Genomic DNA, 27,638 nt, shown 5'->3' with positions numbered 1-27,638 from the left:
TAGCATTGTGCCTAGAGGTAGGGATGTCTTCCTTGTCACTCATTTTCACTTCCAAACCATTTTTTCCTTCGCCCTAAAATGTCCCCCACCCAAACTGTGAAATACATGGTCTTGGATTAATTTACCCCTCTCCTCCACCTGTTGGAGGCATCTGGAGAGCTCTTTCTACTGCAGTGGCAATCTTTGAAGGTTTTAGGTCCTGACCTTCTGTCATTCAGTCAAGTGCATCTTTTGTAATTCTTAGGTGATTTTTAATTTATTTATTTTATTTGTATTTATTTTTGGCTGTGTTTGGTCTTTATTGCTGCGTGCGGGCTTTCTCTAGTTGCAGTGAGAGGGGGCTACTCTTCGTTGCGGTACATGGGCTTCTCATTGCGTTGGCTTCTCTTGCTGCAGAGCGTGGGCTCTAGGCGCATGGGCTTCAGTAGTTGTGGCTCATGGGCTCTAGCGTGCAGGCTCAGTTAGTTGTGGCACACAGGCTTAGTTGCTCCGCGGCATGTGGGATCTTCCCGGACCAGGGCTCGAACCCGTGTCCCCTGCATTGGCAGGAGGATTCTTAACCACTGCGCCACCAGGGAAGCCCCATTCTTAGGTGATTTTAATATCAACCTTGATGATCCAAGATTCCAGCTTCTGTTTTTTTTTATTTTCATTCCTCCTGTGATCTTGCGTTTATCATTCTTTTTCAGCCATGCCCTCTGATACTCATGTTATATTCCTTGCAATTACCAATAACTGTAACTCCCCCAGAATCTTAATTTCAGCTCTCTGACTCTCCAAGTACTGCTTCTAACCACCCCATTTTCTTTGGTATCTTTAGGACAAAATTCTGTAGCACACACCACCACTCATTGATGCTACAGCCTTTTAAACGTGTATCTCAACCTTCATATTCCCACTTTAGATTTCATGGCCAATTATTATAACCATTCCCTTGGTTCTACCCTCAGTTCTCGTATGCTTTTCTCTCTTCATTGTATTTAACTGGCAAAACAGCAACCCTGGTGAAATGGAAGATTTATGCAAGGGAAAGCCCATTTTAGAAATAAATTTTTATGTTTATATTTTTCCTTCAAATCTCTACTGTTATTAATAAATAGAAGGGATTTGATACTTTCACAAATATATTTTAGTTCATCAAGTTTCCATTTCTTTCCAAGTGCTCAGTAAACACCATGATTTGTTGAGAACAGTAATCAGAGCAAAGGGCTGTAATTTTCAAGGGAAGAGATTCATCAATGCAATTCTTTATCTAAATGACAGTCATGATAACTGTTTGATAAATTATTCTTATGTAAATTACTTTGAATAAAGATAAAGATTTTTATGTAGGAAGCTTGCTGTGTGTCATACCCTGTATGTGAAATATTTGCCTAATTGAGTAAGACATGGGAGGGTTGAATTTAAGTCATGGTAATATTCCCAGGTGTATCTACTATAACATTTATTTAGGGCATTACAGAGTATCATTGTCACACCAGTTTATTTTGCATTGAAATGACCCCATGCTTTTAAGCGGGCCCCCTCCTCCCTTTCTATTTTATCTCCCCTAGAAAATATGTTAAGCTGGAATGGGTGCAGTAAAATAAAGTAAAAGTTATATTGCTTAGTGTTTTGAATGGAATGATAGGTTCTTGATCTTTTTCTTTACCCTGAATTCCCCAAGCTAGATCACAATTAGAGCAGGCTTGAAAACGTTAGAATAACAGTGGCGGTTCAACGGGTGCTTGTGTGCCAGCCCTGCCTCAGGTAACGATTTACCCTTTTTGTATGCTCTCCCAGGTCTACTCTGAACTGCAGATCACCAATGTGGTGGAAGCCAACCAACCAGTGACCATCCAGAACTGGTGCAAGAGAGGCCGGAAGCAGTGCAAGACCCATGCCCACATTGTGATTCCCTACCGCTGCTTAGGTGAGCTGACTGACCTGGGAGCTGGCGTTGATTGGCTCTGGGCTTTGGGGATGAAAAGGAAGGATGCTCTAATTATTAGATCAGATATGCAGGCTCTTCCTTCAGCATATTGCCACTCTGCATTGGACTATATTTTGGACGCAGTATGTCTGAGCTTCCTGCCTCAGAATGAATTTACCGAGTGTGTTTATTATCATTAAAAATTTGTGGACCTATGCCATAACTGCTGAGTGAAAATGCCTAGTCATGGGGCCCAAGAATCTTTTTTTTTTTTGCGGTACGCAGGCTTCTCACCGCTATGGCCTCTCCCGTTGCGGAGCACAGGCTCCGGACGCACAGGCTCAGCGGCCATGACTCACGGGCCCAGCCGCTCCACGGCACGTGGGATCCTCCCGGACCGGGGCACAAACCCGCGTCCCCTGCATCGGCAGGCAGACTCCCAACCACTGTGCCACCAGGGAAGCCCCAAGAATCTTAATTTTACCAAATTCTGTAGATGATTCTCATGCACACTAATTAACTGGACTTAGTAGAATTAAGACCTTGTGTGTTTCTTCAATAGACTTCATAGAAAAGAGAGCCTAATGTGCATTTTGCTAATTTCTTAAAAATCTCTTTCTACAACAACCCACTACACCTCCTGTTTGAAGATAATTGGGGAATTAGAGTTTGTTTGTTTGTTTGTTTTTCCTGCTTACCTCAAACTAGAGGGAACAGTTTGATCACTAAGGTTTAAATGTGTGTTCCTTTCTGACCTCAAATTTTACTTTAATTTGTTATTTTAAAAACTGAGTTGTTTTTTGTGGTATCATAGTTTTTCCTCTGGAAATACTCTCATACTCTATATTTAATCTGACTTGGTTCTGTCTCTTCCTAGTTGATTTTTTTATGTAACCAGGCATTGGGAAAATCAGCAGTCTTTGATCTGATAGCTGGCATCTAGATGTTTTCCCGAAGTTTATTCATCGGTAGGATAGTTGTAAATAAGGACATAGCGATTTATCTGTGGAGGATGTGGATATTCATTCCAATGACATCTTGTAAAGACTGAAAGGGATCTGTCTTTAAAAAAGAGTCCCAGCAGCAAACTTAGAGGGTCAGGATGACAGATTCTGGAGATCTGTATAATACTTGGGTCAAACATGAATGTCATAAGAACATACTGATTACTGTTCATGCCTGCACACAATTTGAGACATTAATAGAAAACTGGGCTAATGTCCAATGAATGAATATTTCATCTGGTTGATTTATGATAAAGAAAATGTAGAAAACCAGATTCTTAAACATTTGGCAATTGAAGAGATTCCTTGTTCCTCCTTATCTGTTGTTCCTCGATACTTTACAAGGCTTCTAAGCCATTTCTGTCTGACTGGTCAAGAAGTGAAGTTTTAATAAGATGAAAATAAGTAATGTTTAAATACTAGGTACAGAACTCCAATGTCAAGAAATATTGAGGCCAGCTGTCTTCAGGAACTGTATATTTCAGTCTAATTTAGTTGTTGAACCTAAAAACCATTTCATTCAGTATAAGTTAGGAAGTAGATAGGGATCCAGTTAACTAGGTGGGCCAATCTTTTGGTTCTTACTTACCCATTCTATGAAATGTTTCAAATAACATTTTCTTCATGATATAAGCTCACTGGCAATAGGTACTAGGTCTCTGGATGCATGTTATTGCTGATGACAGCCGATATAACACTCACAACTGTAGCTGTGTTTCAGAAGTAAACTCATAACATTTTGCTTAGATCTCTCTGCTTCATAATTCTATTCTGAATTCTCAGAATTAACTAAGGTGTAATCCACATTAAGATCGTGCTTCACGACCATAGTGCCACTATTGTGGCAAATATCTTTTGACCCCAGATGGATTGTATCCCCTCTGCCAGCCACTCTCCTCGCCCCTACTCCATACACTTCCCCGTCTCTGGAAAGCTCTCTTCCTACGGCAGGAGTATTGAAAATCCAAGGGAAAAACCGCTGTGAGAAGGAACAAAAGATACTTAGAATATGTTCAGATCTAAATATGAAGTCAGGAGATTTTGTGATAATGCTATGATTACTATCAGATACATGTTTTTATCATGATCAGCTGAGTTATGTACCATTTGGGAAAACTCCATCCTAAGTAATTTGGTTTTTGATAATTAATCTTACCCAGAAAACACTTATTTGATAGTAATGTTAATGACCTGTCCTCACCGTATTTTGTTAACCACTGTGGAAAGAGGGCCACTTCAAAATGCGTCATTCCACTATATTTACAGAGCTATATTCCACAAATATTTACAGAGCTGTAATGTGCAGGGTGAAGATGGGCAAGAGGAAATGGAAAAGCTGATAAAATAATTCTTTCCCTGAAAGCCTGTGTACAAGTATGGGAAGGAGTTGATTCCTGCTGAGGCTTTGGCATCAGCATGTATCAGATTTCTTTTTCATCTTTTGAACAGATTGCATAATTGCAGAAGACGTCACTTGTGATGTGTTTAGCCAATTTCCCCAGGTCTGGAATAGTAGCTGGTATTAAATTAACACATCGACACTACCGCTTCTTGACTACAAGTGGGACTAGATAATCATAAGTATTTCCACTAGGTACCTGGCCTGTATGAATCCCTGGTATTTTTCCACTGAACCAAAAATTAGACCCTAACATGACAAGTATCAATAGAACGTACAATGCTTTCTACTTTGTTACTGAGCTTAGATTAGAATTGAGGAATGTGGGTACTACTTGATTCCTAGGTGATACCAAATTTTCCAAAAGTCTTTTTTTCCTGCTTTTTTTTTTATCAAATGAAAGATTCTTTAAATTCTATAGTGCTTTACAATTTTCAGAAGTTTCACACACATGATTTCATATAATCCCATAATAACCCCGTTTTTTCCCCTGCCCCTCCCCCCTTCCCTCTCCCTACGGGTAACCACTAGTTGTTCTCTTTATCTGCTTCTTTTTTGTTTCATTCATTGGTTTGTTGTATTTTTTAGATTCCACATATAAGTGATATCATACAGTATTTGTCTTTCGCTGTCTGACTGACTTCATTTAGCATAATGCCCTCAAAGTCCATCCATGTTGCTGCAAATGGCAAAATTTCATTCTTCAACTAATAATATTATAAAAGATGGTGTATAATATAACCACAATGAATACCACAGTGTGTTGTTTTCAGGAAAAGGAGTGGGAAAACATAAGTGTGTAATTTATATATTATTTTAATTCCATTAATACTGCACAGTCCCAAGTTTATATATTGTTTTTCCTATTTTCTTTCTTTCCCTTTCCCTTTTGTTCCTTCCTTCTTTCCTCCCTTCCCTCTTTTTTCCTCCCTAGATTTTAACATCTATTACACATAGCACTGTCAAGCTCTTTATACTTGTATAGGGCACCCACTGAAATACTTCCTCTGTGAGGCAGGCAATGTTGGTTTTATTAGTCTCACTTCACAGGCACAAATAATGAGGGTCAGCGAGATTGAATTTCTTGCAGTAACTCACACAGCTATTTAGTGGTAGAATAAGGACCAAAGCCCAAGGTCTTTCAATTCTCAATCCAGTGTTCCTTACAGTATGAGAAGAGAATTGTACTAGAGCCAATAACCACCTGATTTACAAAATCAAATCATGGAGGAAAGGCTATGAATTGGAGGCACTAAGTGACACTTTAAAAATAATCTCACTGTAAATGTGTCTCATAAAGGACACAGCCATGTCACTGGAACCTCCATGGTTCCAGGATAAATTTCTCTGCGTGATCAGGTTTCCACTTTGTGGTAGTAATAGGCAACATTCTTATATATTACTTGCTGCTTGAACAAAAAATTACTGTTTAGCGTTGCCATAAGTACCCTCTAAAATTTCTGGCTGTATCTAAATAAATACTTTAGACAAAAGAGATTATTTTACTAAAGTTCATTCTTAGAAAGGTGCTACCTAGAAAACAAGATTGTCTTAAACATTAAGCATATTAAAATTCAAAGCAAAGCTTGAAGAGAGAAAAATGCCTGTTATGTTCAGCACGCAGCCTTCCTGACCTTTTTATCAGATGCAGGATCCGGTGCCACACTGGGTTATTTTTCTCTAAGCCATGTATTTGCCTTGGGCATCCCTGCTCTAAGGTGTCTTGCATTCCTTGTCTAGATGGAGAAAGCATATTAGGTTGCTGTTGCCCCTTTCCTCCCATGGAGTGGATGATTTCCCTTGAGAGTGAGCTGGCTTTCTCATTTCACCCTTTGCTTTTAGTTATGCCTCTGGCACCAGACGGTAAGATCTGTCTTAATCATTTGAACATTTTATTAATTATCTCATATGGGATTCAAGCACATCATTATTACTCAAGAATATTTTCTTTGCAAAGCATTCAACCCCTTTCCATTTGAATTACTACTTTTCATGGTGTTATAGACCCGCTATTGAAACTGATGCTCTTCTGCATTTGCCACTGTCCAGTAAAGGCAAGGTACATTGCATAAGGAGAGTTACTGTTGATTTATGGGGGCAAAGTAGGGTTAATAGTTTAATCCAAAGGAATTAGGAATTAAGGAATTACTACCGTGAATCTCATTTTATTTCATTTTATACTCAAGGCTTTCCAAACTTACAAGTAGTAATGACAAGGAAGCTATTCAGATATGGTCAGATGAGAAATGAAAGTTATTCAGTTCCTTTTAATTTTGAATTTTATTGTTATAATAAAATTTTAAGGCAAGCAAACATTGTTTTCTTAGGTGACTACTTTTGTGTCAATTATCTACAGCTATCTTAATCTTCTTTAGTGTGAAAAGCATGTGTTTGGATACTTTGACAGATATTGTACCAGCGTAGTTTTTTGGATTTATCCGAAACAATTCTCTTGAGACACAGTAAACAGCAGAACAACATTCAAGATTGCTACATAAGACTCCATCTAACTTTAAGAATGGGGGTAGGGATGGGAGAACATTTTTATTGTGGACTCTAAGGATTTTTTTAAATGCCCAGATGCCCCAGCGCGATAATCCAGTAGGATAGCTAGTCAATGCCTCTGGCTCCTCCAGTCCTATGACCTCTGAACTCTGTAGATCTGATCCCTTATGAAGTCCTGGAAGATGTATGCGCTGGGGCTGTATAAATATACAGTGGGAACGATGCTTGATGAGCCTGGCCTCTGCACATGAGACGGATACAAACCCTTGAATATTCTATATTTTTAAGGATTGTCTGCACTGTGCTCTCATAAGGAATGATCAGAATCCCGGAGCATTTCTTCATCAGGGAAGGCTAATCACCCACCTCGTAGAGACATCAGACTTCTTTTTATGTGATCTTCCACTTTGAATATTAGTCATACTCCAAAACCAGTTTATAGAGTCTGATTCTCAACTGTGTAAAACAAAATATGCATGGAAAAGAAATCTCACCAGTGTTTATCTCCAAACAGTGGGATTACAGGTGATTTTTATTTTATTTAAGGCCTTTTCTATTAATTTTTATAATAAACAAATAGTTTTATGTTCAGAAAAAGCTGGGCCATGAAATCAGTACGTAAAATTTTGTATCTACCTTCAGTTTAGTGATGGTTAAAAAAGAGTCAAAAGGCTTGAAAGGACACACAGAATGATTCTTAATTTGTTTTATCTATTGGTAGATATGCTTTAGGAGTTTTATATAGTAGGAATAACTTCTTATGGGAAAATATATTTTAGAAACACCATGCTGCCGAAATAAAAGGATAATGTCTCCCTTCTTACCTTTAACCAAGTTTAAGCAGCATTAATCATCAAAAATTCTTCAGAAAAAATCCTTTTTTAAAATATTTATTTATTTTATTATTTTAATTTTGGCTGTGTTGGGTCTTAGTTGCGGCACATGGGATCTTTCATTGCGGCACAAGGGCTTCTCTCTAGTTGTGGGGCACAGGCTCCAGAGCACGTGGGCTCTGTAGTTTGCGGCACGTGGGCTCTCTAGTTGAGGCGCATGCACTCTGTAATTGTGGCGCGCCGGTTCCAGAGCGGGCTTTGTTGCCCCGTGGCATGTGGGATCTTAGTTACCTGACCAGGGATCGAACCCGAGTCCCCTGCATTGAAAGGTGGATTCTTCACCACTGGACCACCAGGGAAGTCCAGAAAAGATCCTTGATCTTGCGTAATGTTTTTGTTTTGTGTGTGTTTGTTTGTTTTCTCAAAAAATTGCATATGGAAGCTACATTTGTTTCAGGGTGGATTGTTGAATAGGAAGACTACATTTATCCTATAGATTCCTTCTGGGTGGTGAAGGACTTAGAAGGTGAAGGCCCTCCCATTTGGTTAAGCAGAAAACCCCATAAAAATGTTTTCCTTCCATTTAGGCCATCTGCCAAGATCAGTGATCCATGTTGGTCCCAGTTATGCTGGCTCCAGCTTGATTTGTTTTCTGAAAGTTTGTGAAGGGGAATGAGTTAAAAGATTGATTTTTTTAAATCAAACTTAGAAAAGAGAAATTTAGTGTTTTTTGTTGCCTCCAATGCCAATTTAGCTTCCTCTTCTGGTTTTAATTGTTGTATCTGCTATTTTGTCCTGATTCTGGGACTTTTAATAACTTATGTTTTGTAGGGATAAGAGCTATGATAGCATGAATAATTTACTTAGTGAAATGTTTGATTTTGTCTTTTTTAACTGGAGGTATATTTAGGAGTTATTACGTAATATGAGTCATTAAGAAAAAAACAACAGCTTTCGAAAATTTGCCGTTATACTTTATGGGTGTGCTCCATTGTCAGTGTTGTCCTAAAATACACAGTTATCTGCAGGGTCCTAGATGATAGGCAAGAAAAAGAAATCTCAGTTTATCTGACATGATATTGTTCCAACACTTCTCAGTAATGCATTGAAAAGTATATATACTGAGGTTAATAGGCATCTCGTTTGTAATATGTGCTGCAGGTTGCAGTTGTGTGCTTGAAATTCACTGATTACAGAAGTAACACGTTCATTGTATGAAGTTTCGAAAATGTGACCACTACCAAAAAGTAATAACCAAAAAACCATTTGGCTTCCTTTCAGTCTATTTTTTGTCATATATGTTTTGTTTTTATTATTTTTAATAGTTATGTAATTCTGTTCCCCATTTTGTCGCCAGCTTTTTTTTTCACCTAACATTTTTATACTTTATTCATGAAATTTAATTTTCTTTGAAAACACTCTTTTTAATCTAGCATTACACCAGGCACTACAGTGTGTCTATTCCTTATTTTTGGCAGTTAGGTTGCTTGTTTAGTTGTGATTGTTGTAAATGATGCTGTGACAAACATCGTGGTAGATATATTTGCTTTCATTTGATTTTTACAAACAGTTATTACCTGCAGGTGTTGCACATCTTATAGTTGCTTTTATAAAAGATATGTACTATTTAATTGTATGTATTAAAATATGGAGGAAAATTTTTAACTGATATGTGATCCTGAGTATACAGATACCTCTATATTTAGCTCTGATATTTTTCTTGATAATGAGTTAAAAACCATTCATAATTTCTATTATTTGTTAATAATAAAGAGACTATTTAAAATATTTTTTCTCTTAATTTCCAACTTGGGAAACAGTCAATTGACTATTCACAAAGAAATAAACCCTACAAAAGTGACTAGTAAGAGTTGTAATTTATATATTCATTATGTAAGGTTTTATTGACCACCTGCATGTGGTTGACCCTGAAGATAGGTGAGATGTGGTCCCTCTTCCTGGGTTTATAATGTAGGAGTAGGGGTTTCTGGCTAAGGACTTTGAGGAAGCCTTGGCAAGAAGTAGCATTGTGCCAGGATTTCAAGGATGGGGGCAAGAATGGAGATATATTTTAGGTATTTAGACAATGATGAACAAAGTCCTGAAGGTAGGACCTTAAAGGCTATGCATCATTTTCAGGAAGAGGGAGTAGTAGGTTATGATAGGGTATTAGTTTTTTAAAAGCATTAGTGTTTTCCTTCATTTATAGTAAATACTATTATGTTATCATTTTAAATATAAATTTATATCTAACTACTTATTTTCAGGCTGGCATCGACTATATACCTCTTTCCTTTTATGTATATGCACATGATAACTTAACTTGTCTTTCGGCAACTGAGGTTAGAATTTCTGAGAGTAGAAAACATTTTTTTTAAGCTAATAATTCAATCATAATAAAAAAGATGAGTAGAGACTCAGGAATCACCTGCTGCTCTGGTTGCCATTTTTATATGAAATACCAGCACTATTTGAGTTGTATATATGTACTGTGACTCTCTCCAGGAGATACTGGGATATGAATTTTTTTTAAATTGAGATTATTATGGATTCTCCATACAAGTAAATTATGACCCCCATTATTTACTGTTTGCTTTTATAAACAGCAGTTAAATTCATGAAAAGTATATTCTGTGTTTAATTTTATTTTTTATATTGCTTTTAGATTGTTTCCATATATATAAAGAGACAGACAGACAGATGCTGACATCCCAGAAATTAAAAAAAATCACATGTAACTTAAATTTCACATGGTCACATTTTCACCTACTTTATTAAAAAAGGGCAAAAATGGCTTTAGATTTAGTAACACATCAGCTAGAGTGGATGTATGTTATTTTGAGTTTTTAATTTCTCTGTGTATCTGGAATCGGTACTGTCACATCAGATCTGATGGTCTTGAAACATTTACTTTTCTGTGCCAACCAGTAAACAGCTGCTTCCTGGTTGCATCTGCATAATGTAACCATGGTAATCATTAGCTTGCTGTTTTAACATAAATTTAATATGAAGGGCCATAGTGTTTCCAGCTAACCTCAAGCTGTGTCTTTTGTCATGAACTTCTCTTTTTTCCTGATGTGATTGAGTAGAAGTGATTATGGTAGGGAATCAAGAAAGAAATGGACTTCCATAAAAGTTCTCTTTTCACTCTGGGAACTTCTTTTTTAGGTGGTATGTTGCTTGCCATCACTTCCTACCTGCAACAGAGAAAGGAAACTGATTTTCCCTTTTGTGTTTACAGCTCAATTCTCATCGTGTTATTTCCCAAAACAAATAACATATTTGAGATATTTTCTTGATTTTGCTTACTGTTTTGGCCAGTAAATAACTTTCCAAAGAACTATAGTAGAAAATATAATTTGTCTGACAGTTGTATAAGATTTGGGGGAAATTAGGGTACCATGTTTTATACCACATGAATAATTGAAACCAGAAAGAGAATATAAAATGTAAGAAAATCTCTAGAGTGGTACAGACAGCTATCATTATGGTTCCTAGGACGGGAAAGTGGCTTAAACCCAACATAACAATTGGAATTCAGTAAATTAACTCAGACTCTTACCACAAAATCCTAGTTTTCATTATATTTTAATTAGCAAACTATATTTTAAAAATTTTCTAAATAATATGTAAAATATATTAGAGATAGACTTAATGCCATCACAAATTACAGGAAATTTTTGATATATTTCTTCTTTAGGAAAAAGTACTGAGAAATGCTTTTTTGTGAACTTAAAAAATTTTAGTTTTGATCTTGTTTAATTAGGTACAGCATATCTTTATAATATCTCCAAACAGTACCCATTAAAGTATAATTGTATTTACTATGAAGGGAAGAGTTCATTATATCAAGCATACTACAGTGAAATTTGGGGAAATAATTTCTCTGAGGTATTTTAATGCATTTCAGAAAAGTAATTTGATGTTTGTATGTAATGAAAGAATTGACCAAAGAGCATTGAGGCAAAACGTGTGCACAAAAGAAAACATCATGAATGTAAGAAATGACATAAAGATGACAGCCAAGATGAAGCCCGAGTAAAGATGTATTTCAATGTTCAAATTTTAGTACTCGACACTGCGAGTGCTTAGTGTTGGTTTTACTCAGCAGTTTAGAGATAAATTCTGTTAGTTTTCTTTTTTATCGCGGTAGTCACTGAGTGGCTTCATTAAACTTTCTTTCTCTTCCACATCCCTTGATAAATTTCAGCTCTTGCTGGTGATGTGATGTGTCCCAGGAATCTTTTTTTTTTTTCTTCTGTCAATGAGTCTCAGACTTCAGCTTTGAAACCTGGTGGTGAAGGGAAGTCCCAAGGCAACAGCTGTACTGCAGTCTGGAGAGAAGCCAGTCCAGACTGGAGGAGAATGCAAAGGCTCCCAGGAGGGAGGTCTCCAGACCAAAAAATACCATAGCACTGATGCAGTACCTGATGGGCCTGCCTGTACTTAGTGTGGTTATAGAGTTCTGTTGCAGAGTTCGGGAAAGATGCAGTACTGATGGGTGCAAGAGAAAATGAAGTAAGTGTAAAAATGGGGCAGGTATTAACTTTAGAAAAAGAAAAACGAAAAGTTAAAAAATAACAAACAGCTGTAAGAGAAAAAGAAAGAATATGCCATTGCCAGGGTCTGAACAATACTGAGGCGTCACGATACAGATGCTATTTACATGATAAAACCATACTGGAAGGAAGGTGGGAAGGGAGGAAGACTGAAAGTGGAAAAAGCAAAGAAAATAGCTGTTTAAGTACAGAGTTTAAAAATATGGGGGTGTATAGCAGAGAGACAGCTAAATGAGATGGTAATAAATGATTTTTATTACCCCTTTTTGCTACAGAGAAATTTATCAAGTAGGTCTATGGCAGGAAGAAGTTGAGTTTAGGCTTCCAGGGATTTTTTTTTTTAATCTAGAAATTTTCTTATAAAATTAGAATTTACAAGTGAATGTAGTGTTAGAGGTGTCCTTATTTAGCTAAGTTTGAGCTGGATAAAGTTAAACTGTGATTTCATATAGAGGCGCTTGTTGTGTATTGTGTATTTCCTTAGAAGATGTTTGCTTCTCCATGGGCATAATTTATGACTATATGCATATAAAATTATCCTTATACCTATCTTACAGAATTCAGCGCAGAATTTTACTGTTTTAGATGTTGTAGAGGTTTGTAGTTGTGATTGTTTTTACTCTGGAAACATGCTGATCTTCTCTGCTGATTTAGTGACAGGTGTTTGTTCAAGGACCCAAACTCAACATGATCAAAACTCGACTCCTCTCCCCCGGAAGTTCTCTCCTAACCACAAATCTGTTAAATCTCTACTCATTTTTACACTTGCTTCAAATTTGCTTTATGACCGGATGGTATGAACTTTTTCTGTGAGTAAGATAAGGGATTGCTGTAAGAATAGGAGATAAGGCTGGAGCATACAGTAGAAGTTTCTGGAAAGAGGATGAGGCATAGTATGGATCCTAAGGCATAAGTAGAGAAAATGAAGAGATATGAATTAGAAAACATTTTCCGGGGACAACAGTTTGTGTCGGTAATATTGGTACATAATGTTGGAAAATTAGAACAGAACTAAGATGGTTGATTAAGTTTGGAATAGCACAGAAATCACATTTTTATTTGCAAAGACATTAAATTCATTTGATTGTTTCTTTTAGGTGGTGTCTAGAAAAAATATCTGAACAGTCAATGCGGTTTTAAGCCTTTAATTATGTCAGTTCTTTTAACAGATGGTATATTGGATTAGAGAAAAAACTCCTTATACTTTGGAGTAATATTTCCATAAACTGTAGTAACCTGGCCACACAGCACCTCAACATGTTTTGAATTTAAATAGCAGATCCATAATAGGGTAGTAAATTGGGAGAAAGTTTTACAGTTAGTGGATTTGAGGGCCTAATGAGGGAAAAGAATAATCATAGAGCTATACTAAGAATAAACAATAAGCCCTTCCTGCAATGCTTGTAAATTTGGAAATAATTGTTTTTTATCAGAAATGTAAGCTCTATGAAAATTGGGACTTTTGTTTCATTCACTGAAATATATTCCCAGAGCTTTAAGCATGTCATGGCACATAGTAGGTACCTAATAAGTGCATATTGAATGAATGAATTGAGGAGTTAGATGAATGTTTTAAAAGGAAGGAAATCTTAAGGAAGAAATAGCGTAAACACTGGGAAGGCAAAGGGCGTAAAGCAGTAATTTCACATGCCTAAAAGAATCTCCAAGGTTACAGAAATAAATGTCATTTACTTATGCCAGTATTTATCAGTAGGGGAAGGGCAGGTTTTATTTAACAACCAAGAAGTAACGTAGGAATCTCAGATTAGGTAGAAACTAAGATTTTTTTGGACCCGGATAAAAGAACGTTAAATTCTTATCTCTGGGAAATCTGTATGTGTCTAGTTTAAAGCCAGTGTAAAAATTAATAAGAGAAACCTCATTTAAAGTGGAGTCAGGCATCCCTGAAGTGGGAGCTCTTATGTACACATCATCGCAGCTTTACATTTCTGAGCAGCAAGGTCTCTACTACCCCAGCAGGAGGAAGGAAGATTTCCTCCTTGCCCAATAACAAGCCCAGCCAATGGGAAACTCTGCAACTCAGCCAATGAGAAGCCATCACCACCCTGAACTCTCCCTTTCCCTTCAATGGACTTTTGCTTAGATCAGCCCCGCCAAACTTCCTCCTCTTTCTCTATAAAGTAACCTTCCTCTCCTTCATTTGCTGGGCTTGCCTGTGATATTTGCTATAGCTTGATTGTCCCGAATTGCAATTCCTCTGCTATTCCTGAATAAACTCACTTTGCTGGTAAAATAACTGGCTGTTTTATTTTAAAGATTGACACCAGTATTACCAGAGGCATCTGTATTCAGACATAAAACATACCATTAGATTAGTTTATAGCAGTTTCATTATCTTTAGCTTTTAAGTCTAATAATACTAAAGGGTTATTTTAACAGAAACCCACTTCTAAGTATCATTTATAATGGTAATGGAATCTACAAACTTATTTCAGATTTTTACGTTGTATCTTAAGAGTTAGGATAATATATGTGTTTACTAACCATGAATTCCTATCATATTGAAATGCCTTTGTTAGATGATGAGGTGAATGTGGTGCTTAGTAGGTACTTGATATGTAGATGTTAATTACTCCCCTTCTAGAGGTTTAAATTTTCTCATGACATTAAAATTTGGGCCATCCTATTGATTTATTAATTTAGAGGTACATGTATTTTCAAAAATGTTACCCAGCTGGAGCTCCCCTAAATCTTCCCCTTTTAGTCTTAACTACTTTGAGAGAATTTTTTTTTTTTTTTTCTGCTGTCACTGAAGATCTCCTTCTTTATTGTATATCTTCATCAGCTCCAGGTTGCTGGTTTCCTATGAGTTGGTCATGTGACTCTTTCTTCTTGCTTTATTGAAAACAGAATTAATTGTCAGTCAGGGACTTATGATATTCTGCATTATCTAAGCATATTTAATATAGTAGGCTCATTTTCAATATGCCAAGAAGTTATCCTGTTTTGCCATTTAAATAATTTTAGCTTCTTTTTCTATTTTTGTTCTCATTTTAAATTTTTAGCCAAAATTCTCAATTGAGTCATGGGTACCAGTGCATATATTTTCTTCAGTAGTTTCTTTAACTTCACTGTATCTGAGATTGACTTCATAATGACCTTTGGTCAGTAGACCCTTTATTTTATTTTATGTATCAGCAATTTTTAGCCTTCTCTTATTTTCCTGTTCATCAAAGACCCTTGGGTCCTCAGGTCAATCACTTAACCCCAAATCTTTAATGTCCACGCTTGCTCTACCCATTCACAGCTGTGCTTCTTGATACGATAGTCAGCCATTCCTATCTTATCTTTGCAACATCCACCTCCCTCCAGTTCGCCATTATGAGGTATCCATCCCTTCAACTCCAGTGAATGAGCTCTTTGCCCATTTTTTTGTCCTTCCTGACGTCTCAGTGGTATCTAACCCTGCTGATCACTGCCTTCTCCCCACACTATTATTACGCTCTTGCCTTTGTTATTCTCTCTGCTGACTCCCAGTCTTCCTCTGGCTCATTTTTCTGCAGCCTTCTCAGTATTGGTGTTTATATGAGTCCTCCTGGGTTGTTTATTTTCTCACAATACACATACTAGGAAACCTCATCAGTGCCTTGGTTTTCCAAAGGCCTGGCTTGATGAATCCTGAGTTATTAAATCCAGGCCAGGCCTCCAAGTACTTACTCGTCAACAGACTTCCTATGACTCCCAGAGTCTTGATAATTAGCCTTGTCCCTGCAGGAAAAGAGCAGGCAGCGTACTGCCAAGAGCGCAGAGTATTGGTTGGTTCTTAGCTTTCCTGGACATTTCATCTACGGTGTATGCCAGATTTCCTTATCAATAACTGGTGAATTTAGGAGTCTCAGATTAAACACAGAGCACATGAGCATGGGATATGCCTATCCTATTTTTCTCTGTTGGTTTATTGTATCATTTGGGATAAAAATCTGTTTTAGGCAAAAGGTAGGATTGTTTTCAACTTTTATCAATATCTCCTGGACCCTTGATTTCATGCAAAGGAATTAATTGCATTTGAATGAGCTTAATGCATCAGACTATTGATGCAAAAATACACCCCATGCTGGGCTATCACCATCATCAAGGGCTTTTGTTGTTGCTTTGTTTTGTTTTGCTTTTTCTGTGGGTTAATGACAACTAGTATGCAAGAATAAAATGAATCAAACTTAAGTCCCTAGGAAATATTCGTGCATTCATTTTTCACATTTTTTAAAGAAATGAAGATATACAATTGAGCATAATCGCCTCTTAAAATTTGACTCTAAAAAACATTTTTAGCTATTTTAAGTTACATATAAATTTCTTACAAAATATATATTTTTTATATAGATGTGATCTCAGTGTTGGATTTACCATATTATGCTGTGAGGATATCTTCCATTCGTACTAAGATTTGTAACTGGAAGAAGAGAATTAAATCATTTGGAAGCAAAACATGGAAAACTGCCCCAGCGTAGGAATATTAATTAAACAGCTGCCTAAATGATTAAAGAACAATAAGATAGTCTTATCAAGTGCTCAGATTTCCAAGAAAGCACACATACCACCTATTACTTATTGTTATAGTTGATGAATGTTTATATGCACTTGAGAACTGTTATCAAAGATGTCTTTTGTACTTACTTGGTGTGCAGTTGGCTTTTTCAATACCTCAGCCCTGTCTTCCCAAAGAGATGGCCTTCTATATATGGCCTTTGAAATATGCATTTTCTAAGATTTATATAAGTAGCCAACTTCTTCCCTGTTATAGAAATTTAAAAGCTAAGGCTTTGAGATATCCAGATTAGGGACTTCCCTGGTGATGCAGTGGTTGAGAGTCCGCCAGCCGATGCAGGGGACACGGGTTTTTGCCCCGGTCCGGGAAGATCCCACATGCCGCGGAGCTGCTGGGCCCGTGAGCCATGGCCACTGAGCCTGCGCGTCCTGAGCCTGTGCTCTGCAACGGGAGAGGCCACAACAGCTAGAGGCCTGTGTACTGCAAAAAAGAAAAAGAAAAAGAAACATCTAGAATTATCATGTAATGGCATGAGTGGGAAGGGTGTCAGGCCAAGAGGGGGAACTGACCTTATGCTTCTTTTGACTGGGAGAAAGGCGGACTTGCCTGCCTTATGTAATGGTGACCTTGAGTAAACCCTACTTTAAGCCATTAAATGGGTTACCTGGAGCTTACATAATGTAGATCCTGTGACCTGTTAGCCTAATTGCGTTGTTAGAAAGTCTGCTTTGGGCCAGAAAATAGCAAATCACTTACACTTTTCTTAGATGATTCTGATAACCAAATATTCTTACCAAAAATCAAAAGTTTTTCCTCAGCATTTTCCCAAAACCAGAACATTTCTAGGTTAAAACAACTGAAGACTCTAAGTATGATTTTCCTTTGGTCTACATTTTAGTCATCTTTACAATTTTGAGTAAAAGACAGAAACGGTATTGTTTGGAGTGAGAGATACTTTGGAATTACCCCTGTATTTGAAAGCCTTAATCATGTATAATTTCCTCATTTATAAATGTTAAATCTGAAATGAGAGATTTGCCGTCTTCCAACATGTTTTGTGTGCCTTCTCTCTGCACCAGGGCCTTACTTTGAAAAACTAGCTCAGATTTGGTTTGATTTAAAGGCTGAGCTTCTGCATGCCTGGAATTCTTGCTCTTCAGAGTATTTGCTCCCTGGAAAAGTCAGCTGAAGACAGAGTTGTCATGTGACTTTGGACTGTTTACCCGGAAGACGTTTGGGTAATGGAATGGGCTTTGGCAGAGTTCTGCTGCTTTCTTGTTGAGGAGAGCCAGGAGAGGGGGGCAGGGCTGCACAGGGCTGGCTGTGTTCAGATGGGAAGAACCAGTCTGAAAATGTTTGAAGCCTGAATGTACCTTCATTTGATCATTTTCTTTATTGCTTAAGAGAATTTTAGACGACCACATCCATAGTGGGCTGTAGCGTGTAGTGACACAGATTTAAATGATCTTGCATCTAAACAAATGCATTCACTCTCTGCCTGCTGTGTAAAATCGGAATGACACCTGTACTCTGTTGGAAAGGAACAGACGTTTTCATTACAAACCTCAGTCAAGCAGAAAAGTAGCAAAGTGAGCAGAAATTTTCATTTACATCCATGACTGAAGTTGCAGTGATAAAAAGAAAATTGCTAGGTTCAAGAATAGCCTTGTTCTCATTCTGTTACACGACACGGGGGATTTGGTCAATACAGAAATAGTTTTTAATACTTATGTTGTTGAGGATGGCTCTGATCAATAGTTTCAAATTGTGTGTATCTTTTAACTGACCTTAGATTTTTCTAGGGTTTTTGTAGTATCTTTAAACAGACTTCAGTATCCACTTATTATCAAGTCCGTTATTTATTTGTTAAAATGTGGGCTTTATGTTGCATTACCACAGAGATTCACAGTAATTTCTTTGCTTATAGTTGTGAGTTTCAGCAAGTGTAGACAGATAACTCAGTTGGGCCAAACTTAGAAAACATCATAAGACAGTGGATTAGAGAGTAGGATCAGAATCTTCCAGGGGAAATTCTCCAAATAGTTCATGATATACCTTTTGGAATATATATATAAGCTTTAATGTAGTAATTTACTGCCCCAAACCCTCTTCCTTGGAAGTCTAGAAATTCAGTTATTTCAGTTCTCTCAGGAGCAATAAGCCCTGGCAAACTGATTGACAGTAATGAAGCTAAGCCTTGTTTACAAATCTGAGTGGCAGTTCCTAAGTCCACCGTGGAGTGATAACAGAGGGAGAGATTCTAATTTAGCTGGATCCATCCCCACTGAAAAGTTCACATGATATTTGAAACATGACTCAGTAGAACTGGGTAATTTCTAAAACATGTTTTTATTGAAGCGCTTGATGAATCATGTATACTTATATTTTCTTATTCTGTTAGATATTGTGTCCCTCTACCCTTGATAGTGTTTCCGGTACAATGACAGAATTCTAATCCTTTTTTCTATGTTTTAACAAAGCCTTGGGAATTTAGAACAGTGTACTCATACTCGTAAAAGGTTGTACTAATTCCAAATGCCACATCCTAGATATTTCCTGGCTAGCTCTTTTGTTAAATGCCGTGCCTTTTTCTGCGTCATTCTCTCCTTATCTACTTCCTCTTGCCCTAAATAATTTTGCATCTTTTAAGATGTAATTTTTGGGGGCGGAAGTTGTGAATTAGAACATTCCTGAAATATAGAGCAACATTTACTCCTCTGAGTGTTAGGAGACAACTCCATTGTCTCCTAAAGCTAGACATTTCAAGTCTAGTCTCTACACAAGAGAATCCAGAAGGGACACTTAATAAGCTCTCAAGGAGCACAGTGTGGCAATTGGGTGTTAGGGGTCTCCCACTTAGGAGAGAGGTGGGCTGGAACAATCGAGTCTGGGCATCTTGAACACGCGGAGTGGTAGCTGGTTGTAAGCACGGATGATGAATGAATGTGTTAAAGGTCCTAGGCCAGACCAGCAGGGAAACGAAATGAAGGTAGTGAAACTCCTCTGCTAACCTTAGCAAGTGATAAAGAGTCTGGAATGTGAGGTCATGAGTAGTAGCTGTAGAGGTGAAAAGGAGAGGGGAGAACTAGAAGGATATATATATTTTTTTCACTCAGAGAATGGTTTACTGGAGTTCAGAATTTCAGAACATTTTTACATCTGATATGATCTGAGCTCCATCTGCTGAAATATGGATAGTTTGAGTGGAGTAGAGGTACAGCCCGTGGGGATAGGGACACAAATCGGTGATAAATATTCCTGGAGAAAATAGAAGCATAGCTTAGTGGGATAGGGGACCTGGGTTTTACAACCAAGTAGAATTTCTTCAGCCCCCATTTGGGGCTCCCTCAAAATGTTGAATGTTGTGGTATGATGCACAGTCTGAGAAATGCCCCCAAACCTTGACCAGAAAGCAGTAGAAAGGGAGCAGAGCAGATGTCAGTGGAGGGTAGGAACCTGGATGAAGATGAAGTAGTAGAGAGTATTAGCTACTCTGAGGGGTGTGTTCCCTCCCCTACCCGGCTGGCCCAGATCAACAAAGTGGATAAGACCACCCAGTGTGACAGGAGCTGGTGGTACCAACAATGCACAGCTCTAGAAACCTCCTGGGCAGATGCCCTCCATGGGTGGAGCGTCCTCTCCTTACTGCAAAATAAAAGGATCATGGGAAAAAACAAAAGAAGAAGTAATCACAAGTGAGGAGATTGATGAAGTGTATAATGAGAACTTCAAAAAGTGTGCAGAGATTAAGAAGACTGTGAAAGCAGGAAGCTGGAAGACCTGAGTAGCTTCTCAAACGTTAAGACAGTCTCTTAGTTGAGGAAAAACGCTGGCTTGAGCATTGTGCTTCCTGAGGATTCAGAAGGCTCTTGAGTTGGAAGAGGAAGTAGTTAGAATGTATGAGGTGGACTGTCTCCTTGAAGAAGTTAGCCCACAGGGCCCTCTGACATCTTCCAAAGGAAGGTTTTATCTCAAGGCTGGTATGATAATCAGGGTGCCACCTGAGAGCTCTCTCCCTCCCCAACCCCTCACAGCAGGCTCTGAAAGGAACATACCATGGCTGAGCAGGAGGGATTGGAGTTCAAGAGAGCCTCTCATGAATGAATGGAATATAACTGTGAGAGATCAAAAACCAAGGTACCTTGCAAAGTAACAGGGATTCAAGGAAGATGCTATAAAGTTTAGGAAATATGCAGCAGATATAGAGGAAACAAATTGCTGAGCTCCAGCTACAAGGAAGAGCTAAATATTTCATGGTTATGATGGGTTAGAATGTGTGATCTCCCTCTTGATTGGAACTGCTAAAGTTATTTTACCAATAAACAAGTTAAGAAAATGTATTATTGTAAAGCCTTTGGAATTATAAGTTGTAAAACAGCAAATAAATTGAATTGTATGTGAAAAAAAAAGTTGAATGTTGGTTTTATTCCCTTATATTGCTTCCATATAAGATAGATTTTTGACCCAGTGAGGAATTGCTTATTGTTCTTTGGGTACGGTTCCAAGAGTTGATGGTCAGTTGGTACTTGATTCTAATATGATTGCTAAAAGCAATGCTCTCCATGTGAGTGTCCAGCGAGGGAATGGAAATGTTGACTGAAAGGTCAACACTGAGAGTAGAGGAGGCTGTTGAATCCTTAGGCATGACTAAGGAGTGAGAAAGTACTAGCAGAGGGTTGAGGACAGAGTCTTACTTTATAATCAGAGTTAACGCAAAGCGGAGTCAATGAGAGGGAAAGGATGACTAGCTTAAGATAGAGAACGGGAGGGCAAATGTTCCTAGAGAAGACAGAATTTAAGGAAGAAGGTGATATGATAGAGAGCAGACAGCTGATTTGAGGGCTGAGAAGAGACTAATGCATTTGTTGCTGCTAACCTTGAAAGAAGACTTGCCCAAGATTGTTGGTGATGGGTTGGAAAGAGCAAGTCCGGGGCTTGAAAGTGACAGTCCACAACTCTGTTGAGAAGCTTATCTGTGAAAGCACCTCTTCCTGTTTTTGATTATAGCCTGCCTCATACATGGGTTTCTGAGTAAGGTATGTGGACAAAACATCTCTGTATAATTTAAGGTTTGGGTAATAGCTGGTGGTTCTTTTGCCTCACCATGCATCAGCCTGATTGGTATTTTGTTGGCAATTACGTGGCTTTTTAAAAGCCCCCATACATAACCCCAATTAATTGCATCTTTAAAACCCATCAGGCTATGAATTTTTTTAATGTCAGAAAGCAAGAAAATGTTAGGAGAAAGCAGCCAGTGAGGATACTTGCGTTTTCAAGAGATGAAAAAGAGAATTTAGCAGGATATCTCTATAATATCAGCTTTTCATCTCATCTCTCAAAATATAGAAGGCTGAACTAGGCTAAAAATGAGTAGGTGTAAAGGAAACCTTATTTAAATTTCCATATGTGAATTAATCGCATGTTCATGAGTACAAATTATAATATGAGAAGTGCAAAAAGAGAAATGAGGGGAAAAGGGCATTTTGCTGGTAAATAGGGTAAACAGTAGTAACAAATTGAATATCCCTTTCAGTGATTAAATATATGGTGTTGTGATGGCATATGGAACTGGGTATATAGTCTTCTCAGTGTATTCAGTCTTACGTTTATTTCTGTTTAGACACGTATCCTTAGATTCAGTTTCCCTCCTAACTTCAACCTGTCCACGTTCAACTCATCAATCACTCTTTGAAAGATATTCGTGATCTTTAAAATTTGAAGCTAAGCTAGTACTGACCACTAGCCACACGAGGCTATTGAGCACTTGGAATGTTCTAGTCCAAAGTGGTGTGTGCTATAAGTGGAATATACACATCAGCTATCAGAGAGTTAGTCTGAGGGGTAAAAAAAAAAAAAAAGAATGTAGACTGTCTTAGTAATAATTTTTTACATTGATTGCATGTTGAAACGATAAAATCTAGGGTATACTGGGTTAAAGAAAGTATATTATAAAATTAATTTTACCCATTTCTTTTTACTTTTGTAATGTGGCTACTAGAAATTTAAAACCTCATATATGGCCCACATTACATTTCCATTGGACAGGGCTGCTCAAAGCTCTTCTGGTGCAGGATTATGTCTCAGTTCTTTTGTATCCTTCATGGAACTGAGTACAGACGGGTATTCAGAACTACTCAGTGGTAATAGAGATGATCCATTAAAGTTCAACCAAATCATGTTGGGTTTTAGTTTTTATTATTGTTCCTCATCCTATTTGAAGATCTTTGGCCGGGAGGCTTTGTTCGCCTCACCTTTTCACGTACGGAAATCATTCCATCCCCTGAGTCACTGTGTAGTTAGTTTCCTCCCCTCTGCCTCAAATCTAGAACACTTTCTACCCTATTTTGTGATAACTTCTGGGATTAAAGAAACAAAAGACAAAACAGGAGAGACTTGGCTCTTAGGGATGTGTGAAAATGTGCTCAATTCTTAAGATGGTGCCAATGTCACCAATCTATGGGACAGAACACAGGCTTATGGAAGGAAGGTGTAGAAGGTTTGATTATTTTTTTCAAAATAGGGACAGACCAAGCCAGTCACAAAAAGGCAAATACAGTATGATTCCACTCATATGAGGTACCTAGAATAGTCAAATTCATAAAGACAGAAAGTATTGTAGAATGGTGGTTGCCAGGGGATTGGGGGAGAGGGAAATGGGGACTTGTTTAATGGGTACAGAGTTTCAGTTTTGCAAGATGAAAAGAGTTCTGGAGATTGGTTTCACAACAGTGTGAATGTACTTAACGCTGCTGAACTGTACACTTAAAAATGGTTAAGATGGTAAATTGTATGTTATGTGTATTTTACCACTATTAAAAAGAAAAAGAAAAGCCATTCTAAAAAGTGTTTCATAATGCAATAACCTGTAACTTAAAAAAAAAAAAAAAACACTTAATGAGTTATAATGGATTATCTTAAGGACACCCTTGCTACCCGAAGGAACAGCTGAATCCAGTCACTTGGGAGCTTGTTAGAAAAGCAGAATCAGTCCCACCCTAGACTTTTCCAATCAGAAACTGCATTTTAACAAGATCCCCAGGTGATTCAGGTACACGTTAAAGCTTGAGAAATGCTGTTCCAAACATCATTTCTCAAAGTGTGGTCCATGAACCACCTGAATCTGAATCCTTCTGAGGAGGTATGTTTTCACACCCATCCCAGATCAGGTCCAGGTCTTGGGGCCAGAAGGGGATGGATCTACTACTGTCTGGTCAAGCATCCCAAGGTGACTCTGAAGCACGTTAAAGTTTGAGAACCCCCGACCTGGAAAGATTTAACAACCATTATTCTCATAATTCCATCTTTTAACTGGTGTTGGGATAATTACAAATATAAGTAATAAAAAGGCCCATTATTAATAAAAATCAAGAATATGAGTAATAAAGCAATAAAAAAGGGGTAACAGAAAAAACACATGTAACTTAACTAATCTTGGGTGGTTTGGTGAGGAAGGCATGATTCAGAATTTGTGGAATATTGTCATCTGCAGCAACGTGGATGGACCTAGAGATTATCATACTAAGTGAAGTAAATCAGACAGAGAAAGACAAATATCATATGATATCACTTATATGTGGAATCCAAAAAAAAGACACAAATGAACTTATTTCCAAAACAGAAAGAGACTCACAGACACAGAAAACAAACTTATGGATACCAAAGGGGAAAGGAGTGGGGGAGGGATAAATTAGGAGGCTGGGATTAACATATACACATGACTTTGTATAACATAGATAACCAACAAGGACCTAGTGTATAGCTCAGGGAACTATACTCGATATTATGTAATAACCTATAAGGGAAAAGTCTGAAAAAGAATCTATATATCTGAATTGCTGTGCTGTTCACCTGAACTTATACAGTATTGTAAATCAACTATACTTCAATAAAATTTAAAAACAAAACCAGAAAAAGAATTTGTGGAATACTGTAACACTTTGCTGAAATAGTGAGCATTCCAATAGATTTAGGGCCCAAAGTTGAACCTGGTTCTGTTATTAACTAGACAGAAACCAGATCAGGCCTAAGTTTCCTAATCTGTAAAGAGGAATTGAATTCTGTGATCAGTGACTTTTACATTTCTAAGACAAGGTTAAACTTGAAAAGCAAAGAATTTTCTTTATTATTGATATATGTGTGAATATTCTGAAATTTTTAAAAGAATTTAAATGCCACACGTTACACAAATTATTGAAAAAGAGATTTGCTAAGAAAATCTAAAACTAAGCTTTGTCTAGTTATTTTAGATGACATAGACGAAAAACCCAAGTTAGTAAAGATCTTTTTTAACACAAGTTCTTTTCAGTTGACAGTAATTTCATGGACAGTTTTTGAAGGCCACAATGTTGATATAGATGTAAATAGGTATGTCCTTATTAAAATTTGTTGTGGAAGCTTCAAATATTTTTAAGTAGGCATTACTTTAAGTTTTAGATTGACAAAAAATTGACAGGATAGCCCAGAGAGTTCCCATACACCACCTTGCCCAGTTTCCCCTAATATTAACATCTTACATTAATATGGTACATTAGTTACAGTTAATGAACCAATTTTGATACATTATTATTAATAAAGTCTGTCCTTTATTCATACCTTATTTATGTCCTTAGTTTTTACCTAAAGTCCTTTCTCTGTTCCAAGATCCCATCCAGAACACTGCATGACATTTACTTGCCAGGTCTTCTCAGCCCCTTCTTGGCCATGACAGTTTCTCATAGCTTCCTTTTTGATGACCTTGGCAGTTTTGAGGAGTACTGGTCAGGTATTTTGTTAGATGTCCCTCTGTTGCAATTTTCTCATTGCTTAGGCTGGGGTTATGGGTTTTTGGAAGAAAGACTACAGAGGTAAAGTGCCCTTTTCATCATATCACATCAAGGGCATCTATTATCAACATGATACGTAACTGTTGTTGACTTTGATCGCATGGCTGGGGTAGTGGTTGTCAGGTTTCTTCACTATAAAGATGCTCTTTTCTCCCCATTGTGTATTGAACTCTTCAAAAGGAAATCACTAGGCACGCCCACAATTAAGACCATTATGCCTCACCTCCTCAAGGGCATAGATGATTTGGAATTCTGCACGGGCAGAATTTGCCTCTTTCCACCCATTTATTTATTCAGTTATTTTGACTCATAAATAAATATTTTATATTTTGTGTTATAATCTAACACTACTTTATTAATTTTATATATATATATATATTATTACTCAAATTGTTCCAGTTTTGGCCTTTGGGAGCTCATTCATTTAGCTCCTGTGCTTTTATTTTATTTTTTTTTGCGGTACGCAGGCCTCTCACCGTTGTGGCCTCTCCCGCTGCGGAGCAAAGGCTGCAGACACCCAGGTTCGGTGGCCATGGCTCATGGGCCCAGCCGCTCCACGGCACGTGGATCCTCCCGGACCGGGGCACGAACCCATGTCCCCTGCATCGGCAGGCGGACTCTCAACCACTGCGCCACCAGGGAAGCCCTCCTGTGCTTATTTGAAATACCCTCTTTTATTTTTTTCTCCACAAGATGCTCCAACTTATCTTCTATATTTTATGCCCCAATCCTAGAATCCATTATTCCTCTAAGGAGCTCTGGTTCCTTTTATTGGAGAATAATATTAAAAACTGAGATCTGGGCGTCAGGTGTGCTCATTGCTACTGGAACATCTTTGCTTTTAAGTCCTCTCAACTGACAGAGTGAGGCGTTATATTTGTGTATAGTCCTCCTTGTATGAATATTTCTATAGCTAACCATTTGTATCTATATTAAGCTAAATATCAGTTCATCCTTATGTCTCCAGCTCTAATCTGTTATTACACGGATCCTTCTTCCTCCTCCCCTTGCTCATCTGTAAATTCTCACTCCAACAGTGGGAAACCTGGTCCCACCATCCACCTTCTAGTTACACAATTGTTCAATTGTGCACTTGCTGAACAGTATCAGAGTTGTTAGCTCATACCTTTGTGAGGCTTTTAAAAAGCTGCAAAATTGCTAACAAATGTTTATTTTATTCTTGTCTTTTTAACATATGTCCTTTGCACTGTTTTCATCATCTTAAGACCAGTGTTATTCAGAGCCTGGGTAAAAGACTATTTCTATCTAGTACAAGCTGCCATTTGTGTATGTATGTGAGACTGGGCTCCATTCACTTGAAAAAATTAGAGAGAGAATTTAGGGGAAACTTTTAGTTTTCACTTCTTTTGCCTTTTTCTTATCTTGATTCATGTAATTTCTGCCATCTGGCAAACAGTTCTGATCTGAAGACTGCCATCTGTCAGTTCTCACTGCTATCTGGTGATAGTTACTGTGAAATGTTGGTGATAGCAACAGTCACGGTTTTTGTTGTTGTTCTGTTTGTTTGTTTGTTTTTGTGGTACGTGGGCCTCTCACTGTTGTGGCCTCTCCCGTTGCGGTGCACAGGCTCCGGACACGCAGGCTCAGGGACCATGGCTCACGGGCCTAGCCGCTACGCGGCATGTGGGATCTTCCTGGACCGGGGCACGAACCTGTGTCCCCTGCATTAGCAGGCAGACTCTCAACCACTGCGCCACCAGGGAAGCCCCTGTTGTTTTTTTAATTGAAGTATAGTTGATTTACAATGTTAGTTTCAGGTGTACAGCACAATGATTCAGTTATACATATGTGTGTGTGTGTGTATATATATATATGTATATACATATATATGTATTCTTTTTCAGATCTTTTCCCTTATAGGGTATTACAAAATATTGAGTACAGTTCCCTGTGCTATACAGTAGGTCCTTGTTGTTATCTATTTCATATATAGTAGTGTGTATATGTTAATACCAACCTCCTAATTTATCCCCCCCATCTTTCCCCTTTGGTAACCATAAGTTTGTTTTCTATGTCTGTGGGTATATTTCTGTTTTGCAAATAAGTTCATTTGTATATATATATTTTTAGATTCCA

The 27,638-nt window shown here is 37.7% G+C and overlaps 2 protein-coding genes across 7 annotated transcripts in view; one reads left to right on the top strand and one right to left on the bottom strand.

Moving 5' to 3' along the window:
- Positions 1–27,638, top strand: part of APP (amyloid beta precursor protein) — a 272,026-nt gene that overhangs the window by 74,504 nt on the left and 169,884 nt on the right. For all 6 annotated transcript variants that reach the window (XM_067739252.1, XM_067739251.1, XM_067739250.1 and 3 more), the window contains exon 3: positions 1,783–1,912. In XM_067739252.1, the coding sequence (XP_067595353.1) occupies positions 1,783–1,912 (130 nt within the window). The remainder of the gene's footprint in view (positions 1–1,782; positions 1,913–27,638) is intronic.
- Positions 8,822–27,638, bottom strand: part of JAM2 (junctional adhesion molecule 2) — a 407,749-nt gene continuing 388,932 nt past the window's right edge. Inside the window, exon 9 of the transcript XR_010943810.1 lies at positions 8,822–8,836. The gene's annotated coding sequence lies outside the window, so the exon portion shown is untranslated. The remainder of the gene's footprint in view (positions 8,837–27,638) is intronic.

Source organism: Pseudorca crassidens, chromosome 5 (assembly GCF_039906515.1).
Source record: "Pseudorca crassidens isolate mPseCra1 chromosome 5, mPseCra1.hap1, whole genome shotgun sequence".
NCBI classification, from domain to species: Eukaryota; Metazoa; Chordata; class Mammalia; order Artiodactyla; family Delphinidae; genus Pseudorca; species Pseudorca crassidens.
The sequence above is the reverse complement of the archived record's forward strand: the minus strand, read 5'-3'. Positions and strand labels throughout refer to the sequence as shown.